Source organism: Solanum lycopersicum, chromosome 2, assembly GCF_036512215.1.
Source record: "Solanum lycopersicum chromosome 2, SLM_r2.1".
NCBI lineage: Eukaryota > Viridiplantae > Streptophyta > Magnoliopsida > Solanales > Solanaceae > Solanum > Solanum lycopersicum.
Window position 1 is genome coordinate 69,812,107 of NC_090801.1, and position 21,870 is coordinate 69,833,976.

Genomic DNA, 21,870 nt, shown 5'->3' on the forward strand with positions numbered 1-21,870 from the left:
TAGTTGAGAAAAATGGTGTTTGATTGAGAAAAATGAGAAAGAAAATTTTCAGTTATGAGATAAAAAGACATGCTCAAAACATAGAAGTTATGATTTATTATTTGATAACTTATCAAATGAGTCTGAATGTTGTTAAGAGTCTCTTACAGATCTGATTCGTTCATATCTCTTCATACCCATTAAGAGGTTTTTTAAGAAATGAAACAAATGAACTTAATGGGCTGAATCTAAATTATTCAGATTCAGACCAAAAAATCAAACGTACTTAATAGGTTGGATCTGAATGATTAAGATTCAGACCTCCATTAAATGCAAACAAATGAGGCCTAAGTCTATCGATCTATTAAGATGCCCCAATTGCATATGTCATTGCACTTTCTCTTGAGACTTATCATAATGATAAATGGCTAGTTTCATTGTGACATTCTCTTGAATTCTTAAAAAGCTTCTACCGCACTATTCCGTAGAGAAAGAGAACCTGATTTTGTCTCGATTGTACTACCAAAAGCTCTAGAAAAGTCGTGATAACAACGCACTCATCTAAGAATAGACTTTCTACTTGAATGCTTTTAGCAGTTATCCGCTCTGCACTTAGTTATCCAGTATTTATCATAAAAATACAACAGTAATTAGTATCTCAAATTCAGGACAACTATTCGGCACACAAAGCCAAACGATTCACATGAATTTCCTTTCCCAACATTAATAAAAGCAACAAACCATCACAAAAATGATGAAATTATTTAATTCATCAGGTATGATTTGTTTTAGTCATAAATAAACTATATGTAATTAGTTAAAACATATTCCTTTCTTCGACTTGCTTTTGTTACTTTTTTAGATCGTCATAAAATAAACTGTCTTTTATTTCTTTTGTTTCTAACTTTTTAATTTGAATTTTTTACCTACCATATATAAAATCTAACGATATTTTGATATATTCTAAATATTTTTAATTTAAAATTACTAGTTTCAATTTTTTTAAAACATATTTAAATTTCTTATCAAGTTATAATTAAATTGACAAAATTGTAACGAAGGAAGCATAATATAAAATAAAGAGAGTATCATCTTGAAAAATGAAGATAGGGTATCGTTTACGAAAGAGGAATATATGGGTCCTGCGTCTGCGAAACGCGTAAGCGAAGTACCACAATTTTAACTGACTTGACTTTAATTAAGAGAGTAAAAATAAACACCCAAACTCAATTAAGTCACTTAATTACTACTCCTAATAGACTTTGTAGCATTACCCAATCGACTAATTCGATGAAACCTATAACGTAACATAAGCCATAAAAGCAGGACCGTTTTAATGCAAAAGAAGAAATGAATCAAAGAAGCTCCATTAATGTTAAACCAAGTATTCATAGCGTCTTTCACCCAAAACTCGGATCCATCTTCTTCACTACTCCTTAATTCTTTTACTATTATTATTCTCCTTGTCTCCATAAAGCTCCCACACACACCACATTTTTCTACTTTTGTTTCTGCAAATATATTCTTCTTTCGCAACAATGTCTTGGAAACTTCTTACCCCAATTTAACTTTTTCTCTCTTCACCGTGTTACTGTTCTTTCATCAAAGTAACCGTTTGTCTATATATATTGATTTGTATTTGTAATAACTAAAACAGAGAAGAAAAAATAATTAAAATATAAACATGGAGAGCTATTTGAATGAGAATTTTGGTGGAGTGAAGGCGAAGCACTCCGAGGAGGAGATGCTCCGCCGATGGAGGAGCCTTTGTGGTGTAGTTAAGAATCCAAAACGTCGATTTCGTTTCACTGCAAATCTCTCAAAGCGATATGAGGCTGCTGCCATGCGCCGTACAAATCATGTACGTACTCAACATCAGTTTTCTCTATTAAAGATATATCACTGATTAATTTTATTGTTAAAAGGAGTTGCCGTAGAATATGTGCCAACTACAATGAGTGCAAGCTATAATGCTTATGTCACCTTGATTGTTCAAAAAAAATGTCTGTTTGTTGCGTTATATAAAGGATTTGAGACATGGTTGATTTTATTTGATTCATATAGGAGTTTGGCAAAATGATGAGATGCAATATCTACATTTATAAGATAGTTGATACATTATACAGTAGTATATAGTATGAATCCTTTTAAAACATTTCCGTTAGTAATTTTTTTTTCAAAAGGAGAAATTTTCCTTCCCTGATGCATGCAAATTTTGCAGCATTAGTATCTTGTTATCTTGAAATTGTATATAACGTGATCTTGTTGATGTTACTGTCGTATTATGTTTTGTACTGAAGTGACAGATTTATGATCAAAATGCTTGTTCGTACATGTTGTTGAATGTTATGTTTCATGTGTTACAGGAGAAATTGAGGGTAGCAGTTTTGGTTTCCAAGGCTGCATTTCAGTTCATATCAGGTGAATTTCAATTTATCCTTCAGTTTAATAAGGTAATCCAATGGGAAAATCTTAAGGTGTTAATTCTGTGGCTTCCAGGTGTGCAAGTAAGTGACTACACTCTCCCTGATGAAGTTAAAAAAGCTGGTTTTCAAATTGACGCGGAAGAGCTAGGATCCATAGTTGAAGGCCATGATCTGAAAAAGGTGAAATTTCACGGTGGAGTGGATGGTATTGCAAATAAACTGGCTACTTCAAGTACCGATGGGCTATCTACACGTGATTATAGTACTCTAATCCACAGACAAGAGATATTTGGAGTTAATAAATTCCAAGAAAGTGAAGCTCGGAGCTTTTGGTTATTTGTTTGGGAAGCCCTTCAGGACATGACCCTCATGATCCTCGGTGCTTGTGCATTTGTTTCTCTCCTTGTTGGCATTGCAATGGAGGGATGGCCAGATGGGGCTCATGATGGCCTTGGTATAGTAGCTAGCATTTTGTTGGTGGTCTTTGTTACTGCAACAAGTGATTATCGCCAATCCTTGCAGTTCAGAGACCTGGATAAAGAAAAAAAGAAAATAGCCATCCAAGTTACTAGGAATGGGTACCGACAAAAGATGTCTATATATGATCTAGTTCCAGGTGATATTGTTCATCTCGCAATAGGAGATCAAGTCCCTGCAGATGGACTCTTTCTTTCAGGATTTTCTGTTTTAATCGATGAGTCCAGTTTGACTGGTGAAAGTGAGCCAGTGACAGTCACTGCTCAGAATCCCTTTCTTCTTTCTGGAACCAAGGTTCAAGACGGGTCTTGTAAGATGTTGGTAACAACAGTTGGGATGAGGACTCAGTGGGGAAAACTATTAGCAACTCTCAGTGAAGGCGGAGATGATGAAACTCCATTACAAGTCAAACTAAATGGAGTGGCAACAATCATTGGGAAAATAGGCCTTTTCTTTGCTGTTGTGACTTTTGCAGTACTTGTGCAGAAAATGTATAGCCGTAAACTTACAGAAGGATCACACTGGAGCTGGTCTGGAGGAGAGGCTAGGGAATTATTAGAATACTTTGCAATTGCAGTTACAATTGTAGTGGTTGCAGTTCCTGAAGGACTTCCCCTGGCTGTGACGTTAAGTCTTGCGTTTGCCATGAAAAAGATGATGAATGATAAGGCACTTGTCCGGCATTTAGCAGCTTGTGAGACAATGGGCTCTGCTACAACTATTTGTAGTGACAAAACTGGCACGTTAACAACCAACCGTATGACTGTAGTGAAAACATGCTTCTGTATGAATGTCAAGGATGTGCAAAAGCCGAGTGATGCATCCTCCCTTTGTTCTGAAATACCTGATTCTGTACTCAAAACTTTGCTGCAGTCAATTTTTAACAATACTGGAGGAGAAGTTGTAGCTACCAAGCACGGGAAACCTGACATATTGGGAACACCAACTGAGACTGCTATATTGCAGTTTGGTTTATCACTTGGTGGCGATTTTCAGAAAGAACGACAAGCTGGGAAACTTATAAAAGTTGAACCATTTAACTCTACAAGGAAACGCATGGGTGTGGTGCTGGAGCTTCCTGAAGGAGGTTTAAGGGCTCATACTAAAGGCGCTTCAGAAATAGTTTTAGCTGCCTGTGACAAGGTAATTAATTCCAGTGGGGAGGTTGTTCCCATGGATGAAACATCAACTAACCATCTGAAGACCACAATTGATCAGTTTGCCAATGAAGCTCTTCGCACTTTGTGTCTTGCATATATGGAGCTGGATAAAGGATTCTCCCCTGCTGCTGATATTCCAGTTTCTGGGTATACTTGTATAGGTATTGTAGGTATAAAGGATCCTGTTCGTCCTGGAGTCAGGGAGTCAGTTGCACTCTGTCGTTCAGCTGGGGTCACTGTTCGAATGGTTACTGGAGATAACATCAATACTGCAACAGCCATAGCTAGGGAATGTGGTATACTGACTGACGCTGGTATTGCCATTGAAGGTCCAGTTTTCCGGGAGAAGAGTCAAGAGGAATGGCTAAAACTGATTCCCAAAATTCAGGTACTTCAATCATTTTGTTTTACAAATGAAAACGTGGAGGTTATAACAAATTATTCTTTTAAAATGTCCCTGTTCATTCATTGTGATATCTAGTTTTTTACTAGTTCATTCTACATGCTCTTTACTTCTTCAGGTGATGGCTCGGTCTTCACCACTAGACAAGCACACGTTGGTCAAACAATTGCGTACCACATTCAATGAAGTGGTAGCAGTTACTGGTGACGGAACTAATGATGCTCCTGCACTTCATGAAGCAGATATTGGACTTGCTATGGGCATTGCTGGAACTGAGGTGAAATATAATCTCTCGTTAGTCCATTCCCAATCAAAGATAATACATAATGTTATTTGGTACCTAATTCTCACTGGATAATGCATTTACATGCACAGTTTCCTATATAGTGTCTATCTTATGGCGAGAGTCTTATCTATACTGACTACATAAGGCAAAGTTTGCTATATTGAGTGATCAATTTGTAAGTTTACTCTGACATACTTCCTCTGACTCTGGTTTCAGGTTGCCAAAGAGAGCGCTGATGTGATCATATTGGATGACAATTTCTCCACAATTGTGACAGTAGCCAAATGGGGACGTTCAGTCTATATAAACATTCAGAAATTCGTTCAGTTTCAGCTGACTGTTAATATTGTTGCATTGGTTGTCAACTTCTTGTCAGCTTGTTTCACTGGTCAGGAACCTTTATCTTCTTTTACAACGCATTTAAAGCTATTTTGATTGCCAATTCATTGAAACCGGAATGTTATTCTCAACTATCATGCTTCTGGTCAAACTATCCTTCAGGAACTGCTCCACTTACTGCTGTTCAACTCCTGTGGGTTAACATGATCATGGATACTTTAGGAGCCCTTGCCCTCGCGACAGAGCCTCCTCACGATGAACTAATGAACAGAGCCCCAGTAGGCAGGACGGGAAATTTTATAAGTAACGTCATGTGGCGGAATATCTTGGGACAATCCTTATACCAGTTCGTAGTAATATGGTTTCTTCAGTCAGTCGGAATGGGATTTTTTCGTTTAAGTGGCCCTGATGCTACACTAACCCTCAATACAATTATCTTCAACACATTTGTATTCTGCCAGGTAAAAGATGAACTACACTTGCAATTATTTTTTTTCCAGTAAGTCAGATAATAATGGTATATTTACATTACTTCCATTCTTATTTGCAGCTCTTTAATGAAATAAACTCCCGCGAGATGGAAAAAGTTGAGGTTTGGGAAGGAATGCTTGATAATTACGTATTTGTTGTAGTTATCAGCGTAACACTTGTGTTCCAAATCATAATTATAGAATATCTGGGGACATTTGCAAGCACAACACCTCTTACATTCTGGCAATGGTTTGTTAGTGTATTTTTCGGATTCTTGGGCATGCCAGTTGCAGTAGCCTTAAAGGGGTTTGAGGTATGAAGTAAATGAATTGAAGGTACCAGGTCTTTTTGTACAATTCCTTCACCAGAAGGAACCGGAACCGCTTTACCAACTCACTCAGATTGCCTGAAAACTCAATAAAAAAGATTTTATTTTATTTTTGATATTGCAGCCTCAGTTACACAACTGTAGATCCCAAAATACCTTTACATTTTCCCTGGTTTTTCTTTAGCTCTAGGGGAAGAAGAAAAAAGAAAACACCAAAAAGAATTAGGAGGATCAATCCAGTATTCAAAAGTTTGTGATTTGTGAAGAGTGTTTAGCCTAGGCTTTCAAGCAGCTTGTGATTCACCTAAAATTTCAGCACATAGAACAGTACCAACTCCTTCAAACAGCTACTTGTAGTTCTTTAGCATTTTTCTGATTTGTCATGTAATTATAACTTTACCTGTTGATGAAGAGATCTTTGCTTTAAGCTTCCAGTTCCTTCTATCTAAGTGTGGCTCTTCTTGTTCTGTTTGTTGGATAAAATGCAATAAAGGAACATTGTTAGATTTCTATAGCTGTTTGATATTCTCTAATGTTTCTAGTTGATTGGTCAGTTCATATGAAATTGCAGCATACTATTAATAACTATAGTATAATAGTCATGATTAAGATGCGCCATAGTTCAGAAGATATTAAAAACTCGGAGAGCAGAAGCAAAAACAAAGTTAAAATTAATGGTACTTTTAATGAGAAAGGTGTCAACAATCTACTTCCTCCGTCCAAAAAGATTCTTTTGATTTGAAATATGAATGTCAAACTAAGATATTCAATGCGAATTTGGGCATAAAATTTTCATACATTATCTTGTTTATGCTCTACTGACGATAGAGAGGATGTTAGTAAAATTAATAATTTGCCTCTTTTGCATGATTTTGAACTAGCTCATCTACATGAAAGTAAAGGGAAGATTCATATATTAAAAAAATAAAAAACAGAGACAAACTAAAATTATTATACAAATCGTCATTGCTGTCATTTTAAGAACATGTGTGTTTATGCTACATTGATATGCGAATTTTTAATTATTTGTATTTGTATGTGCTCTGTTAATATGGTGGTTGAGATACTGTACAATATTTATTAAAATTAAACTACTAAAGGTAGAAAATTTGTCATTTTATACAACTGGGTACGTGTGAATTCAATATTGAGTTGCCTCAATGATCAATGATGCACATAGACAGCTTTACAATGTTTGCATGTGGTTCGTTGTATACTAAAAAAAGTAGTAGTAATACTTCAATTGATAAAATAATATTTCAATTCTAAGCTCCATTTTGCTCTCTAAATTATAAAGCTCTCTATTTTTTCTACAACCAACTCTAACTTAATTTTGTATTTTACTAACATAAATTTCAAGAAAATATGTTATAATATACAAATCAATGGACAAATTCTAATAAGATTGAAATACAATTAATAAGAACTCAATATTTGAAATTATTAAGCTGCTTCTCTAAATGCTCTATTGATGCATACGGAGTTTAAAATGAGCATTATCATCCTTAATTTTTTTTTTATGTATTAAAAATTATTCAATTAGAGATTTTCATCTACCACCATTTCCGTCGTTGGAGTTGGAACCTCTACGACATCTTGAATTGATGCATTAAGATCATGTTCACCCTCAATTATCATGTTGTGCGGTATAATACATGTAGTTATTATTCGTGTAACACTTCATTTTCTAAAAAACGTGACGGTCCCATAATAATTGCAAAATGAGATTGTAAAACTCTGAATACATATTCAACATCTTTTCGGCATGATTCTTGCTTCATTCCGAATAATTATTATGTTATGTATTGCATTTTATCTTGTATTTAAATTATAATGTTATGTATACTGTTATGTTGTATTTAAATTATCATATTATGTATTTTATTTTTAAATTAAAATTTTAATCATATCATTTTAATTGTGTCTGTTCTATATAGTGAAAATTAATAATAAAATCAAATCATATCATATATGAAAATTAGAAAAAAAAAATACTATTAATTTGTGATATAAGTACAATATATTAAATAATATATTTTTTAAAATATTATCTTTCATTTAAAAAGAAATATGAATATTAGATATTTAATTAATGATATTATATGTAAAATAATATTTTAATTAGAAAGTAATAGAAATAATAATAAAATAATCAAAAAGTAAACTAAAAAATATGAATATTAGTTTTTCAAATTTGGAGATATTACTATTCATCTCTCTATATTTGAAGAATAGAGAGTGATATAGAACTCGGTTAGAGTATCCATTCTCTATTTTACTCTTTAAATATATAAAATAGAGAATAAAATAGAGTTGAATTAGTCTTATATCTTATTTAAAAATCTTTATATATGTCTTACTATTTAAAGTAGGACAACTTTCACATATAGCAAACAGAAAATTTATATTTGTATGCTATAACAAACTTTGCATAATTACGCTCCATAGCAAACATAAAACTGTATAATTTGCTATATATATATATACAATTGTATAATTCGCTGGCCTAAATTGTATAATTCGTTGGCTTAAATTGTATAATTCGATGGCCTATTTCGCTGGAATTGTATAATTTGTTTTGCATACAGTTGAATCGAATTAAAATGTATGTATATTGCATAATTATAAGTGTATAGCAAGAATATATATGTTTTTCTCGCTTTATACAAAAACAGAAACACAATATATACACTTATGTTGTATAAAGCTAGAGAAAATTGTATTTCACTGCAATTGTATAATTCGTTGGCCTTTTTCTCTGCAATATTTGAAGTAAAATGTTCGTAAATTATATAATTAAGTGTATAACACGAAGATATACATTTTTGCATGTGTATATACAATTTTCTCTCGCTTTATACAAAACAGAAACTGAATTATACACTTCTGTGTATAAAGCGAGAGTGGAGAGTGGCGAGCGAGATTTTTGGGAGAGAGACGCTAGCAAATTTTAGCTAATATTTGATATGGAGCACAATTAAATCAAACCCTAGCTATTCCATTTAATTTAGGTTATTAGTTTGCTATTATATACAATTTCCCCTTTAAAGTATAAGAAGGGATAAAATAAAAGTTATAATCTTCGCTTCAAATTACATTTATGCCCTATAATTTTGAATGTGCATAAATAGAAACTTAAATTTATATAAAGATAAATAAATAAACACACACGTCATTCGACATGTCATTTTTTATCTTACGTGTATTGTGTCATGTTGGATTCATATGTTTATTTAATTAAAAATTGAATAGTTAAAATTTCTAATTATGCATCATGAAAATTAGAGTCAAAGTTAAAATTTAAAACTAAGTTTGAAATCTAATATATACCTTATGCCTGAAATAAATAGAGGAAAAAGTGCAAAGGGCCCAAGAGAATAAACTCCAAAATCAAGAAAAAAATAAATAAGCGTTGCTTCACCGACACAAGACGGTTCAATTTCTTAATATTTGTGTTTCTTTCAGCTGAGTCAAGTGAAGTTACGTTTTCCTCTATTTTATTTGCAGGTTGGTATAAAAAATAAAAAAGACCACTTATTGTTATTTTATTTATGTTGACAGTTTCCCGGCTACAACTTCTTGTACGCAAATAACTTTTGCGATAGAAAGATGGTACCGTCTCGTGATGTGAAGGGACGGATGGTTTATTATATATTTTTTCATTTTCATCGTTATTTAAAAATCATATCAAGCAATATCAAATTATCATTAACAAAATTAGATTAATAAAATATGTCTATGACAGAAAATTCTGTATCAATTTAGTATAAGTCAAGTAAGATGAAATATAAAAAATAATTATTTAAGTGATTCATTTTACTTGATAATTTATTTTATCAAAAAATTCATTTGAACGGAATATATCAAATTACAAATATAAGCTTAATCTTTTTTTTTTATTTATTTAGAAAAATCAAATGAGCCAATTAATAATGATTTCCAAAAGTTTACGACTGGGTTGGATTAGATTTGACTTGAATAAGATTCACTCGGTCTTTGGCTAATCAATGGTGTAATCGCATAGGAGCTGACACAAATACACATCATCATATGTTTATCTATTCGTTAATTAATTAACACCCATTCCTAATTTGATCCCAAATCCTTCTTCTTACCCCTTTAAATAATCAGCCTCCACCTATTCATTACTCTCCTTCTTCTCTCTAAATTTCCTATTGATCCAATCTCCCAATTGTTGCCACAATCGGCTGCCATTTTGCCGGTAACTGAGCAGCGGCAATATTCTTAATATTTACTTCTTTGGCCCTCCTGCATTAACGTTTTTTTGGGTAACAATTGGGTTTGACGGATTGGTTTCAAAGGTGAAAATTTTGATACATAATATCTAGATATAAGATAGAAATTTGAGTTAATCGCCTAATTTTTTGAATCGAGGCAGATTGATTGATTGAGAAAAGTCTCTTTTTGTTGTTAATTTTTTTATTTTGGAAGGACAGAACAAAGGATTTGTTTGAACATTGAAGCTAATTCCCAGAATTTGTTTCTCTGTTGGGTGAATAAACAAGGTAATGCCCAGGCAGAATTGATTCAATATAATTCATTGTGTTTCTATCAACTCTTCATGAATTCAAATAAACACAAATGATCACATTATCGGTTTTGTTGATTAGGAGATATGGAATTGCGTTGAAATTGATGCAACCTAAAATATATAAAAGGTTGAATTTCCAATTTGACACGTTATTGATAGTGATTTACCTTTTTAAAATTCTGTAGAGGATCGTTAAGCGAATGAGCAAGAAAGATGAGGAATCTCCGCGGGTGAGCGCCTCACCAAACCCGCCTCCATTGCCAGTGGCTTTCATAAGTAGCCGGCAAGAGAGAACATTTGCAGCGAGGAAATCAGCACTGAGAAAATACTGCTGCACGCCAACTGCTACAAAGAATACTTGGGATTGCCTCTTTGATGAAGGTTACAGAGCTGACGTTTCCATTAACACAGATAACGGTGGCGTCCTCTACGCACATGCTAGTATTTTGGTACGTTCTTTACACAATCTATTCCATAAAAAATTTGTATGAAAATTATATTATCTTGGCGTGTGATAATTGTTTAAGGTGTAAGATAGGGTATAACAATAGAAAATATTTTCCATGAATAATATTTTATCCTGAAATATGATTGTTTAAGGAAGAAGTTATGGTTATTATAGACAACAAATGTGTAATTGTTCGTGATATTCAGCAAAGAGTTAGATTTATAGAACATTAATTCATTTTCCTTGGTTGAAATTCAAGGTAATCAAACACTGTAAAATCATGAAAGAAAAGATTTTTCACCATACAAAACAGACACTAAGATTTGATCCCATTTATGTGAACAGGGTGTGAACTCTGCAGTATTTAGAAGCATGTTGAGTTTAAAACAATCCAGACCACATGGTCGATGTGGTCATCAACGATCCATCACCATAAATGGGGTTCCACCTGAGGCTGTTCAAGTTTTCATCAGATTTTTGTATTCTTCCAGGTACAATCATTCTCCTTTGACATTATTTTTGTGCTTTGGTTCCTTGGCACATGCCTATTTGGCTTCCAAATTCTTAACCATATTTCTAGGGGTCGAATGTAGGTCAATAATGTTGTTAGTAATTATTTGTTCTCTTACTGTACAATTATCATAATTTGACATTACTTGTCATGTTTTGATGGTAGTTGTCTCACATTGTCATTGAGATCTGTAAATTGATCTTTACGAAGTGATCAAAAGCCAAATCAATATTGAGATAGCACTATAATATATATGCAATCTAAAGTACAATAAATTAGGTTGATCATTTGTACTTTCATTATTTACTTTGCAGGTATGAGGAAGAAAAAATGAAGGAGCATGGGTTGAGCCTTTTGGTGCTATCGCATGCATATGCAGTCACCCACCTAAAGCAAGAATGTGAGTGGCAGCTGGAGCAAAGATTAACCACGGAAAATGTAGTTGACATCTTCCAGTTAGCACTATTATGTGATGCCTCTCGGCTTAGCCTTGTTTGTCATCGTTTTATGCTGAAAAATTTTAAGCCTATTTCTGCCACAGAAGGATGGAAAGCTATGAAACAAAGCCATCCTGTGCTTGAAAAACAGATGTTGAAATCCATAATTGATGAGGATATTGTAAGTGAAGTATCCCCATATGTACAAAAGGGATCTTATCCCATTTAAGTTTTTTTTTTTAATTTCCTTTTGGGTTTAATACTAATATGACGACTTGTTTGCAGAGGGAAAAGGAAAGGGTGAGAAAGAGCAATGAGAGGAAAATGTATATGCAGTTATATGAGGCAATGGAAGCCCTGGTTCACATATGCAAAGATGGTTGCCGTACAATTGGTCCTCACGATAAGGTTTTGAAAGAGGATCAAGAACCATGCCATTATGCAGCATGCAAAGGGCTAGAATCCCTTATTCGTCACTTTGCTGGGTGCAAGTTGAGAGTCCCAGGTGGCTGCATCCACTGCAAGAGGATGTGGCAAGTTTTGGAGCTGCATTCTCGCCTTTGTGCCAATTCAGATGTTTGTAAAGTTCCTTTGTGCAGGTTTGTTATGTTAAATTTATCTCTCTCTGAAGCTCAGCCAATTGTTGTTTTATATCGATCAGAATTCATCCTACTTTTTAGATTGACTTATCTTTTTGATGTTTACGCAGGAGTTTTAAGCAGAAGCGGAGAAAACAGAACAAGAAGGATGAAATGAAATGGAGTATATTGGTGAGAAAGATAGTGAGATCCAAGAGCATTTCTGGAGCTCCATTCTTCTCATCTGAATCCACATAATGTGCAATACAATCAATTGAATCTTTCTTTAAATAGATATACAAATTCATTGAATCTTTCTACTATTAATTTGGATTTTTGTGTCAAGCTACACTTTTACAATGTATCTATACAACTCATTGTAACAATTTATTAAGATCAATGGACGATTAAATTACTCAGCTTACTTGAGATCGATAGCCCACTACACCTTTGACAATGCATCAATACAACTCACACGATACGGTTACTAACAATCATGTAACTGCCAACGGTAACCATACTGCTCAGCTGCCTCAAACTATTCTTAGTTTCTGCTTATTTGCTGTTAGAAAAGGACGACGCACAAATATAAAGTGCTCCAACCTTTTTTTTTTGGAGGGCATGAGTCATGGACAAGGTAGACTACCTATATTACATCCTCTAGTGCTCGGCCCTTGGCATTGCAGACTAATTTTTAAACGCATACAGTTCAATCAGATCACCTTTTCAAGGATAACTTCAATATTTTCCTTTCAAATTTACTAAATACATAAGTTAATTAAAATCTTAATTTTATGTCTGGTCCAATAAAATCAGCGGGAAAGAGTAATAAGAGTAGCAAACTAGCAATAGAATACCCCTCCTGTTTTATTATATATTATGATTATGAAAATACTACGACAAAACATGAAGTCACCATATTAGTGAAGACTATGTAATGACATATTGACATTTCAGTAGTTATAAAATACATTACTAAAATTTAATTATGTCAGTACATAACTGTATAACAGTAGCTTTTTTTTACTAAATAAGTGTGCCATCTGTAATGAAGAAGGGGGTAAAACCGTAAAGAAGAAAGTAAAAGAAAAAAGTAACCAGTTATACAAGGGCATGACAGTGTGACGCTTCAAATGTTTGGCCAAGAGAGAAATGGTGCCGCTCATGGAGGGAAATCGGATTCACAAAATCAGTGTAATCAGCACCAAAAAAACGCATATTTGGGAGCTGTGAAGAAGGGGAACTGTAGCCATTGAGGAACCTGTGCGCCTCACGATGCCTAATTCCGATCTCATCAGATATTACAAGGAGCTTGTACAATTATTAATCAGGTTTGCATCGGCTAAACAGGCATTTTTACAGTCATTTTATGGTATTCATCATTGATGTAGTTACCATTACATAAGGCGAATTTATAATTTAATGACATTGGATACAACTGTTGATCAAGTATTTTTACATAACCACTTCATATATGTTGTATCCCTCTCTCTTCATCAGGAAGGGCTTTGTATATCCAAAGTTGCTGAAATGCTATGCTTTATTTAGTTTTACTCATCTTTTTGCATTAGTGATGGCTCTACGGACTGGGCCTTAATACCGACATGCTTTCCTTACTGGTTAAATAGCTGTATGAGACTTAAGTTAGACAAAGGCGTAAAGAATGTTTATTCTATTAAGTAAGAGGAACAATTTCTCTGTATTACAGCATGGTACTAACAAAACTGACATCAGGCTATCATGTTCCTCGGCATTGAGCTTTTATGTCTCTTCACTATGTTTATAAATGAACAGGACTGTGTCTAGGTCTATATCCGTCCCAAAAGAAAAAAGAGGAATAATCCCTTTACCTCATGTCGATTCATTTGCATTGAAGGTTGAATAACTAGTCCCATTTGATGGAATCCTAGAAGGTTGCTGTCTAATATTTGTATCTCTGTGAAGGTTTGATGTATAGACTGCCTACTCTTTGTACTGTTCCTTCACTTATTGCGTCTTGTTCATGGAGCTGGTTTTTCCTGCTAGCACCAAAGTGTTATCGTCTCCTTGAAGACGCGAGACTGATTCAATCTGGTATTGCTGTCCTCATCTTCATGCTCCATTTGTGCTTGTACATTAATGATATTCAATCATTTTCACATAAATCTCATGGTGATAAGCTATTATCATCCCAACTCCTTTCTTGTTTCACATTATATCTGCTTAAGACTGGTAGTGATGCAGTAGCAACTATTCTGAATGATCTTGCACCACCTACCACTGTTTGATCCTGCATTCGCCTAACATCTTTGCACACATTATCCAATATGGAGAGGAAGTCTCGCACAATCACGAATATTCTGAGAGGATGAGCTTCCTCTTTTGCAGCATCACCATGAAAATATTCAGTTACCTGTTTGACCATGGATAAGGCCTTTCTTTCTTCTGCCCTTATCCTCACTATTCCATCTTCTGCCTCCTTAAGGAATACTTTCATCGATTCAAAAAAGTTACCTTGCATGCCTTGCTTTTCATATTGCAAAACCGATCTTGCTTTATCAAGTCCCACAGCAAGCTTCAAGACATAGCTCCCCAGGACATCTGAGTCCATTGCTGCTGCTTTTTTGACATTACCAAGTTCTCTGCTTAATCCAGAAACAACCTGCAAACCTTGTTTCTTGAAATCCTCCTCTTTGAATTTGATGTTTGCTTTATTAGAAAGATCTTCGCCTGGGGGTTCAGAATCCAGCTCTTCTGACCTGATAATCTCCTGGACCACAAAGTGAAGCAAGGTCGTCTTCCCATCTGTTCCTTTTATATCTACTAATTTCAAAAGAGTGTCAAGTTTGAAAGCTCTGGCATCACCACGATTAGTTCCAACGTTCATGCGGTTTCCTGTCCTTAGAACAGCTTCAAGGAGTTTGAGGAATAGTCTACTGTTCTTCAATTCTTCACTGGCTACCTGTTCATATGATGTGCAATGCACCAGAGTTATTGCGATCCTTTTAAATAATTGTAAGAAAAGTCAAATACCAGGTTAGATGCAGAAAGAAATTTAGCCTAGATAATTTTATTTAGGTAATTCACACAATATTTCTCCGAGAGTGGCTCAAGTTCATCAGTGGAAATTTGTTGTAGTGAAGATTCTTAGAATGGTAATCCATGCTAGTAATATCATTAGAAGTGTTAAATTACTCTAAATTCAGGCACAAAGAACACCAATGTAGAAGTTCCAGTGCAGTCAAGATCCTGGGAGACATCAATATATAACATATTTATGTAACAACATTCTGAGAAATTAGAATCATGAGGGCATACTAAAATTTGTGTAAAGGAGGAGTTCAAACGAGATGATAAAAGGGTAAGGGTACATTTGAACGATTCTTGAGGTAGTCTGATGCTTAGTCTGCAATTTGAAGGTTCTGTATTTTGTTAAAAAAAGAAAAAACAATTCTTGAGATATCATAGTGGCAAGGAGTCTATCTTAATGTATATTGGTGGAATAATTAATAATTGTTATCTGGGTTGTTCATATGGAATGTCCTAGTTTTGTGAACAAGCATCAGAATTTTGTCCTAATCAATATATTAATGTTGTATTAACAAATGAATACAAATGACTTTTAAGCTCTTTGGAGACGGTACAAATTTAAGTAAATAGTTGATAGTACCTCAAGGGTTTGGAAGGATTTCCTCAAATCTTTTACTTCGCCATCAAAATTTGCTCTGTAAAGCATGATTTCTACTCTTTTAAAGGCAAATGGTATATCAAGCACGGTCTTAAGGAATCGTTCTGCAGAGCCTAACTTTGAGGCATCTTCACTGTACTCTCTTAGTTTTATCTCTTCTTCTTTTGTTGGAGCCATCTTGACCAAAGTCTCCAGAAGCTCAGGCCCTAGTCCTTCAGGATTTCCTGCAACACCAAAAGACATCCATGTATAACGAAGCTATAAAAAAAGGATTTCCTGAGTGATAGTTAGGATAAATAGGCATCATCATAGGTGTAATGAATATTCAATCTGATATGATGTGCATAAAACATGCCAAATTTACTGGTGTCATTGGTAAATTGTTTTGGTATATGAGCTGAAAAATATGCAATTAAATACTCCTAACTATTAGACAATTAGCTTCAAAATGGCATATGAAGTCCTCTTGTGCACTTGTGGTGTTCAACTCTCTTTGTTCAAAGATGGCACAACTTGAGACAATATACTCAGAAAGATGTATTATAAGTTGATGTTGCTTGCATGTCTTAAAATTTTGGTTCAGGAAATGCTGTCAGAGTTTTCAGGGAGATGTACAAAGTCTATACATAAGAATGACAATAATATGCATATTTTCTGGCTAGACAAAGAACATATAAGTTTTCAGGAATACTAAAAGCATTATGAAAGATGAAGGGATGCTCTGTCTAAATGCTTCAAAGTGTTTTATTGAATTCAACAGGACCTCATGTGTGTTTGGATGTCTGCTGTTTTCTGCTTTCTTGCTCTTCTGAAGTGGCTGGAGTTATTGCTTAATGATAAGCAGAAATATAAGTTTTTACCATTGAAATAGGAAGACTTTCTTTATTTTTGCTGGCATAATTTGATAATACTCCGAGTCACCTAATTGTATTAGGGAAACTCTTGAGACTACTATGGCTTGGATGCTTGAACTCTATGGTGCAATTAGAAAAATATGCATTTGAAATGGCCTTCTCATTACACGGAGAACGAAAGTAGGAAGGAATAATACCATATGAAAAATGCAAGTTCTCGCTGGCTTTTTCTAGTAATGAACTTGTCGACCTTTCTAAATGTTCTCTAACCTAAAGGTCCAGCTAATGTCTATGCTTGTTATATCATTTATCCATTTCAAAATACTAAATCACAACATGCACAAAATATTAAATCAACATGCACAAGGACATGCAGCTTCACTTCTCTGGGCATATCTGAGCTATGTACAAAATACTAAATCACAACATGAGAAATTCTGAATCTCATCATGAGAGATTACGTACCATTTAGCAGGGCTTCAGAAACTTCGTCTTTAGTTACATTCAGTGCTCGTAATATTATGGCAATGTTCTGCGACTTCTTGGGGTCAAGTACCTTATTATCCTTCTCAGCTGGAGGAAGGACTGATTTCCTTGTTGCTTCCTTTGGTACAGAATTTGCAGAATTACATCCGAAAAGTGATTCCATCATGTCCTCATTCAATCTGCAATACAAAAGGTACTTCTTCGGTAAGATATTAATGTTGCTGGTAACCGACTATAACATATTTGAGCATCTACTTACTGGAAGGAACTCGATTTTAATTGGTCCCACACTGTGGCTCGATCAGAGGTTGCTCTCACTTTGTCCCAGTGCAAAGGCTTCAACTTAGGCTTGGATGGATCTATATCGCTAGAATCATGTCTTTCTAAAGAACTGGCACCTCCGTTTTGTTCTTCAGAAGTACTTGTCTTCTCACTCCCTGGTGTTGATTTGGGAGTGGGACTCCTTGATTCTGTCTTGACCATTTGCTGGTAAGCTGCTGAAGGAACATTCCTTTGTGATCCTTCCGGTTTGTGGGGTGTTGAGAATGGAAGTGGGGGTGGAGGAGGAGGAAGAGGAGGAGGAGGAGGTGGTGGTGGTGGTGCTTTTGATATTTGTTGGGCTTGGTTGCTTATCAATTGAAGCCTTGTCATATCTGGTGGAGGAGGTGGTGATGAAAAATTGGCCCTTTTTGGCACATACAATTCTGGCCTAGTATATTGCAAGGGAGGCTCAGGTGGAAGTTGTTCTATCAGACCCCCTTGTGGTTGCCGCGGAGGAAGAGGGGGAACTGGAGCTTGCTTAATTGATGGTATCATAGTATGTTTTACTTCAGCGGATGAATCAGAAAGGCGTGATCTTGGAGAAGTTCTCTTTGAATAAGGAACATAATTCTTGTTGCTTGAGTAACTCTCACGTAAACTGGGAGTGTAATAACCTTCTTCATTGCTGACAGTGGAGCCTTGTGGAGTATGAAATGCAGTGTCATGACTCTCCTCATCTGATGATGACATTGCAGTAGGTGAATTAATGCTTGGAGGAGGTTGGGGTTTGCTCAATGGTGGAAGGGGTTGAAGGTCAGGACTTGGTCTATACCTGCTGTCCATTCTTTTCACAGAGCTCAATTTTCGATAAGGTGAGCCAGTAGCATCATTGGAATCAGTCATAGCTGATGTCTTAGCAGGTGGCTCAACTGTCCCAATGTAAAGGAAAGTCGAAGGCGGCGTTCTTGATTCCTCATTGATCCTCTGATCAGAATTTCTCCTCACAAGCTTTTGAGTTTCATCTGGGTGCTTAACCCGGTGTTTGTAAAGGTAGAATGCCAGAGCAGATAACATTCCCAAGGTAACAATTCCAACTGATATTGCAATTGCCACTTTCTTGACTGGCTTTGCTGTTTGTGTGGCAACTGAGTTTGACACTGGAGTTCCATTAGCTGGAGTTACTTGAGGTTGATGTGTCTGATCTGGTGTAGTCCCAGTAGGGACTTCTGGAAAAAATGGCTGAGAGTTGACTGGCTCGGCCGGTGGCGGCGGTGATATTTCAGAATCCGGTGGCGGTGTTGAACTTACTGGAAAGAGTGGTTGATGCAGAATCCTCCTGTTTTTTTCCTTGACAACCAAATCTTGAAATTGACAAGTGAAAGATGAAAGCAGTGATAATATGAAGAAGATGCTTAGACCTGCTGCTCTCATGGTATTGGTTTGAAGGTATCTCTTAAATTACTACTTTCTTTTCCCAAATTCATCTCCGAATTTTGCTCCACTAATAATTCTCCAGAGAGAAAAAGACAGTAAAGAGAAGCTTCTGTTAGCTGCAAGATCTATTTGTTGTAACCTGTAGGGGTGGGGTGACCATTAGCCCGCACTTTCTATAATTATGCCCTGAAATTAAGATTTTGTTAAGTTTAGAGTTAGTAAACTAGATTAACTTATTAAGCAATTTGATTTAAAAAGTAATAGTTACAGATGGCCATATCAAAGTCGATTGTATAGGCATATTATTAGTATAAAAAAAAATACTATTGTTTGTAAATTAGATAAGTATTGAACGATAATTTTCGCAATTAAAAAGAAGTCAATTGGGGGACGCATAAAGGAACGGAATGCCACAGGTGTAGTGAGAATCTACTTTAATAAGATTAGGTGCTTTTTTCCACGTTAAAGAGGGGATATGACAATTACTGCTGGGGCTATAAAGATCACGTTCCATGTTGCTTTTTATTTTTGTCCATATAAATCTTTTTATAATTATTTTTTCCCCTTAACTTTGCCTTTTTCGTGACAGAGTAGAGGGGACAAAGTAACGTTCCACCTCTTTCTTCTTGACACTGTTAAATACATAGTCATGTGTCAATTTTAGCTTCCAAATTTATTTGGACAAAAATAGGTAATTGAAATTTATTTTTGACTGCTGGCTAAATTATATTCCTCTCATTTTCACGTGTTCACACGGGTCATCTCGGTAATGATCAACTTTAATTTATAGAGGAAACTAAAAAATATGAATTCTATAGTTATTTACTCAAAAAATTGTACAGGTTGAATTAGGAGTCATGTAGTATGAAAAAGTAGTTTGAAGAGAATTCTGGATTACAGTTTTAGCCAACAATTATCATATCTGTAATTAATTAAGGGGACAGTGACTAGTAATTTGAGAAAAAATAGTTAACGTTAGTCTCCTTTTTTTCAACTTTTTCCATTTTTTCTGACAGCTAGATCCACCGACGATGTATACATCTAATCTTGCTAATATTTTATGGGATTTAAAAAACACGTCCTTCGAGTATTTGCTTTAATCTTCTTTTTCTTGTTTACTTTTAATTATTTAATTATACTTATTTATTCATCTACTTATTGTGGTTAGATCTACAGATGATCATTATTATTACAAACAAGAAACGACAGTGTAATCCTTTTCACCGCCCACCATACACTATATATATTGGGGTCAATATTCACACTCCAGCAGTTTTCAAGAAGGTGAATATTTTTTAAATTTCTCTAATTAATTTCATTATTTTTCATGTTTTTATACAGAAACTATGAATTTTTTTTAAATAGAATATTGTAATTTTGAGAAAAAAAAATGAGTGTCATATGTATGTACAAGTTTCACGTCTTTATATTTGGGAGCTAAAATTTTCACTAAAATATTTTAATAACCAGTGAGGATTAATCACCACTGTTCAATTTATCTTTCCCTACTTTCTATTAATTATATATAGAAATTTCTTTCTGATTTCTTTATGTAATAATAGGGTCCTGTACCAGGATTTTACCATAGCTGGAAAGAGCAGTGAAGATGCACGCATAATTAGTAGAGTAATTAGTGCTAAACGTTACTCAACCATATGACATAATTAACCATGATAATCATTTCGTAAAATTTTATAATTTAGATATCTCATCATAATAACTTTCACACGAATATTCTTTTCTTTTTTCCTTTTATATTACGCCAAATGGTGGGCACAATCATAACAAGCTCATGGTTTCCCTGTTCGGGAGTGAATACTTGCCATTTATTTTGAACAAAAATGACATATAATGTAGACATCAAATCATGGTTACATAATAAATATTTATATTTAATGAATTCATTAATTTGAGGATAATTTTATGTTACCCTCATTAGTCATATGAAATATGAAAATTAAATAGGGAAGTGTTAAATGAACAAAAAAAATTGGTCAGAATTTAACTAGAAAATTAAAAAAAAAGTTATTATACTTTTTATTTTAAAATAAATTGATTTTTTTTAATTTTTAATTAAAATGTATTAAAATTAAAAAAATAAAAATATCATTCTAGCCAAATTTTCTAGCTAAAAAGATTTTTCCTCTCGATTTTGCTTCTTCCTCAAAATTTGCTAAATTAATCTTTAATTAATTAGAGGCAACCACAAATTGAAGCGTGCGAATTTTAGATGAATCTCCAAACACGCAAAAACTGTCGGTGTTTAGTTGAAGAAAAGTACATATTTAAGAAAAAAGAAAGCTTAATTTAGGTACATAACTTGTCATTCATATGCCCATAATTCAACTTAAATTATTTTGATTAGACGTGAATGACACACTGATTTCTCTTTCCATGCCAATAAAGCGACCAGCTTAATTAACACGTACAATCGTAGATACACGAAAACCTAGTTAAATATGTCTATTTTTATGCTTTATAAATTTGTTGCACCTATAAAGTGTACTTATTTGAATCAATTTCTTTTGATTGGCCTACACTGACGTGTTAGATTGTGTATCAGCTTAGTTTTCTGATTTCTCTCTTTAAAAATCAAGAAACCATACTTAAATGATGAGTTTAAATTTTCAGTAAATGAAACATGTTAGACTGTTCAACTATATAATTAAACTCATGATAAAACTCGTACTAAATCCGCACTAACAGACCCAAACAAAGAGTAATTTAGAGTTTAAACGAATTACAAAAGAAGATATCATAAATTTTATATATA

General features: G+C 34.3%; 3 protein-coding genes across 4 annotated transcripts; 2 read left to right on the forward strand and 1 right to left on the reverse strand.

The window, feature by feature from the left end:
• Positions 1-1,262: 1,262 nt before the first annotated feature.
• LOC101260388 (calcium-transporting ATPase 2, plasma membrane-type-like) lies at positions 1,263-6,379 on the forward strand. 2 transcript variants are annotated; one of them, XM_004231871.5, is made up of 7 exons: positions 1,263-1,840; positions 2,346-2,400; positions 2,479-4,430; positions 4,564-4,722; positions 4,948-5,119; positions 5,233-5,531; positions 5,621-6,379. In XM_004231871.5, the coding sequence occupies exons 1-7, from the start codon at positions 1,664-1,666 to the stop codon at positions 5,858-5,860; spliced, it is 3,054 nt and encodes a 1,017-aa protein (XP_004231919.1). In that variant the 5' UTR covers positions 1,263-1,663; the 3' UTR covers positions 5,861-6,379. The 2 variants fall into 2 exon arrangements, with proteins under 2 accessions (XP_004231919.1, XP_010316015.1); XM_010317713.4 differs by having other exon boundaries at positions 1,530-1,840; positions 2,346-4,430.
• Positions 6,380-9,849: 3,470 nt separating this feature from the next.
• On the forward strand, positions 9,850-12,824 carry LOC101259898 (BTB/POZ and TAZ domain-containing protein 4). The gene is made up of 7 exons (XM_010317712.4): positions 9,850-10,191; positions 10,327-10,395; positions 10,607-10,870; positions 11,215-11,360; positions 11,695-11,998; positions 12,103-12,416; positions 12,527-12,824. The coding sequence occupies exons 3-7, from the start codon at positions 10,622-10,624 to the stop codon at positions 12,651-12,653; spliced, it is 1,140 nt and encodes a 379-aa protein (XP_010316014.1). The 5' UTR covers positions 9,850-10,191; positions 10,327-10,395; positions 10,607-10,621; the 3' UTR covers positions 12,654-12,824.
• A 1,215-nt stretch (positions 12,825-14,039) lies between these two features.
• LOC101259597 (formin-like protein 6) lies at positions 14,040-19,094 on the reverse strand. Its single transcript, XM_004231868.5, has 4 exons — positions 17,662-19,094; positions 17,382-17,581; positions 16,045-16,286; positions 14,040-15,336 (listed from the first exon to the last, which is right to left on the reverse strand). The coding sequence occupies exons 1-4, from the start codon at positions 19,092-19,094 to the stop codon at positions 14,542-14,544; spliced, it is 2,670 nt and encodes an 889-aa protein (XP_004231916.1). The 3' UTR covers positions 14,040-14,541.
• Between the last annotated feature and the right edge of the window lie 2,776 nt (positions 19,095-21,870).

Excerpts from the sequence above, each read along its gene's own strand:
- LOC101259898 (XM_010317712.4), top strand. The coding sequence starts at position 10,622 with ATGAGCAAGAAAGATGAGGAATCTCCGCGGGTGAGCGCCTCACCAAAC. Across the intron at positions 10,871-11,214 it reads ACGCACATGCTAGTATTTTG|GGTGTGAACTCTGCAGTATT; the intron begins GTACGTTCTTTA and ends TTATGTGAACAG. Across the intron at positions 12,417-12,526 it reads TGTAAAGTTCCTTTGTGCAG|GAGTTTTAAGCAGAAGCGGA; the intron begins GTTTGTTATGTT and ends ATGTTTACGCAG.
- LOC101259597 (XM_004231868.5), bottom strand. The coding sequence starts at position 19,094 with ATGAGAGCAGCAGGTCTAAGCATCTTCTTCATATTATCACTGCTTTCA. Across the intron at positions 16,287-17,381 it reads TTCTGAAGCCCTGCTAAATG|GAAATCCTGAAGGACTAGGG; the intron begins GTACGTAATCTC and ends TTGGTGTTGCAG. Across the intron at positions 15,337-16,044 it reads AATCCTTCCAAACCCTTGAG|GTAGCCAGTGAAGAATTGAA; the intron begins GTACTATCAACT and ends TCATATGAACAG.
- LOC101260388 (XM_010317713.4), top strand. The coding sequence starts at position 1,664 with ATGGAGAGCTATTTGAATGAGAATTTTGGTGGAGTGAAGGCGAAGCAC. Across the intron at positions 1,841-2,345 it reads CCATGCGCCGTACAAATCAT|GAGAAATTGAGGGTAGCAGT; the intron begins GTACGTACTCAA and ends CATGTGTTACAG. Across the intron at positions 4,431-4,563 it reads AACTGATTCCCAAAATTCAG|GTGATGGCTCGGTCTTCACC; the intron begins GTACTTCAATCA and ends TTACTTCTTCAG.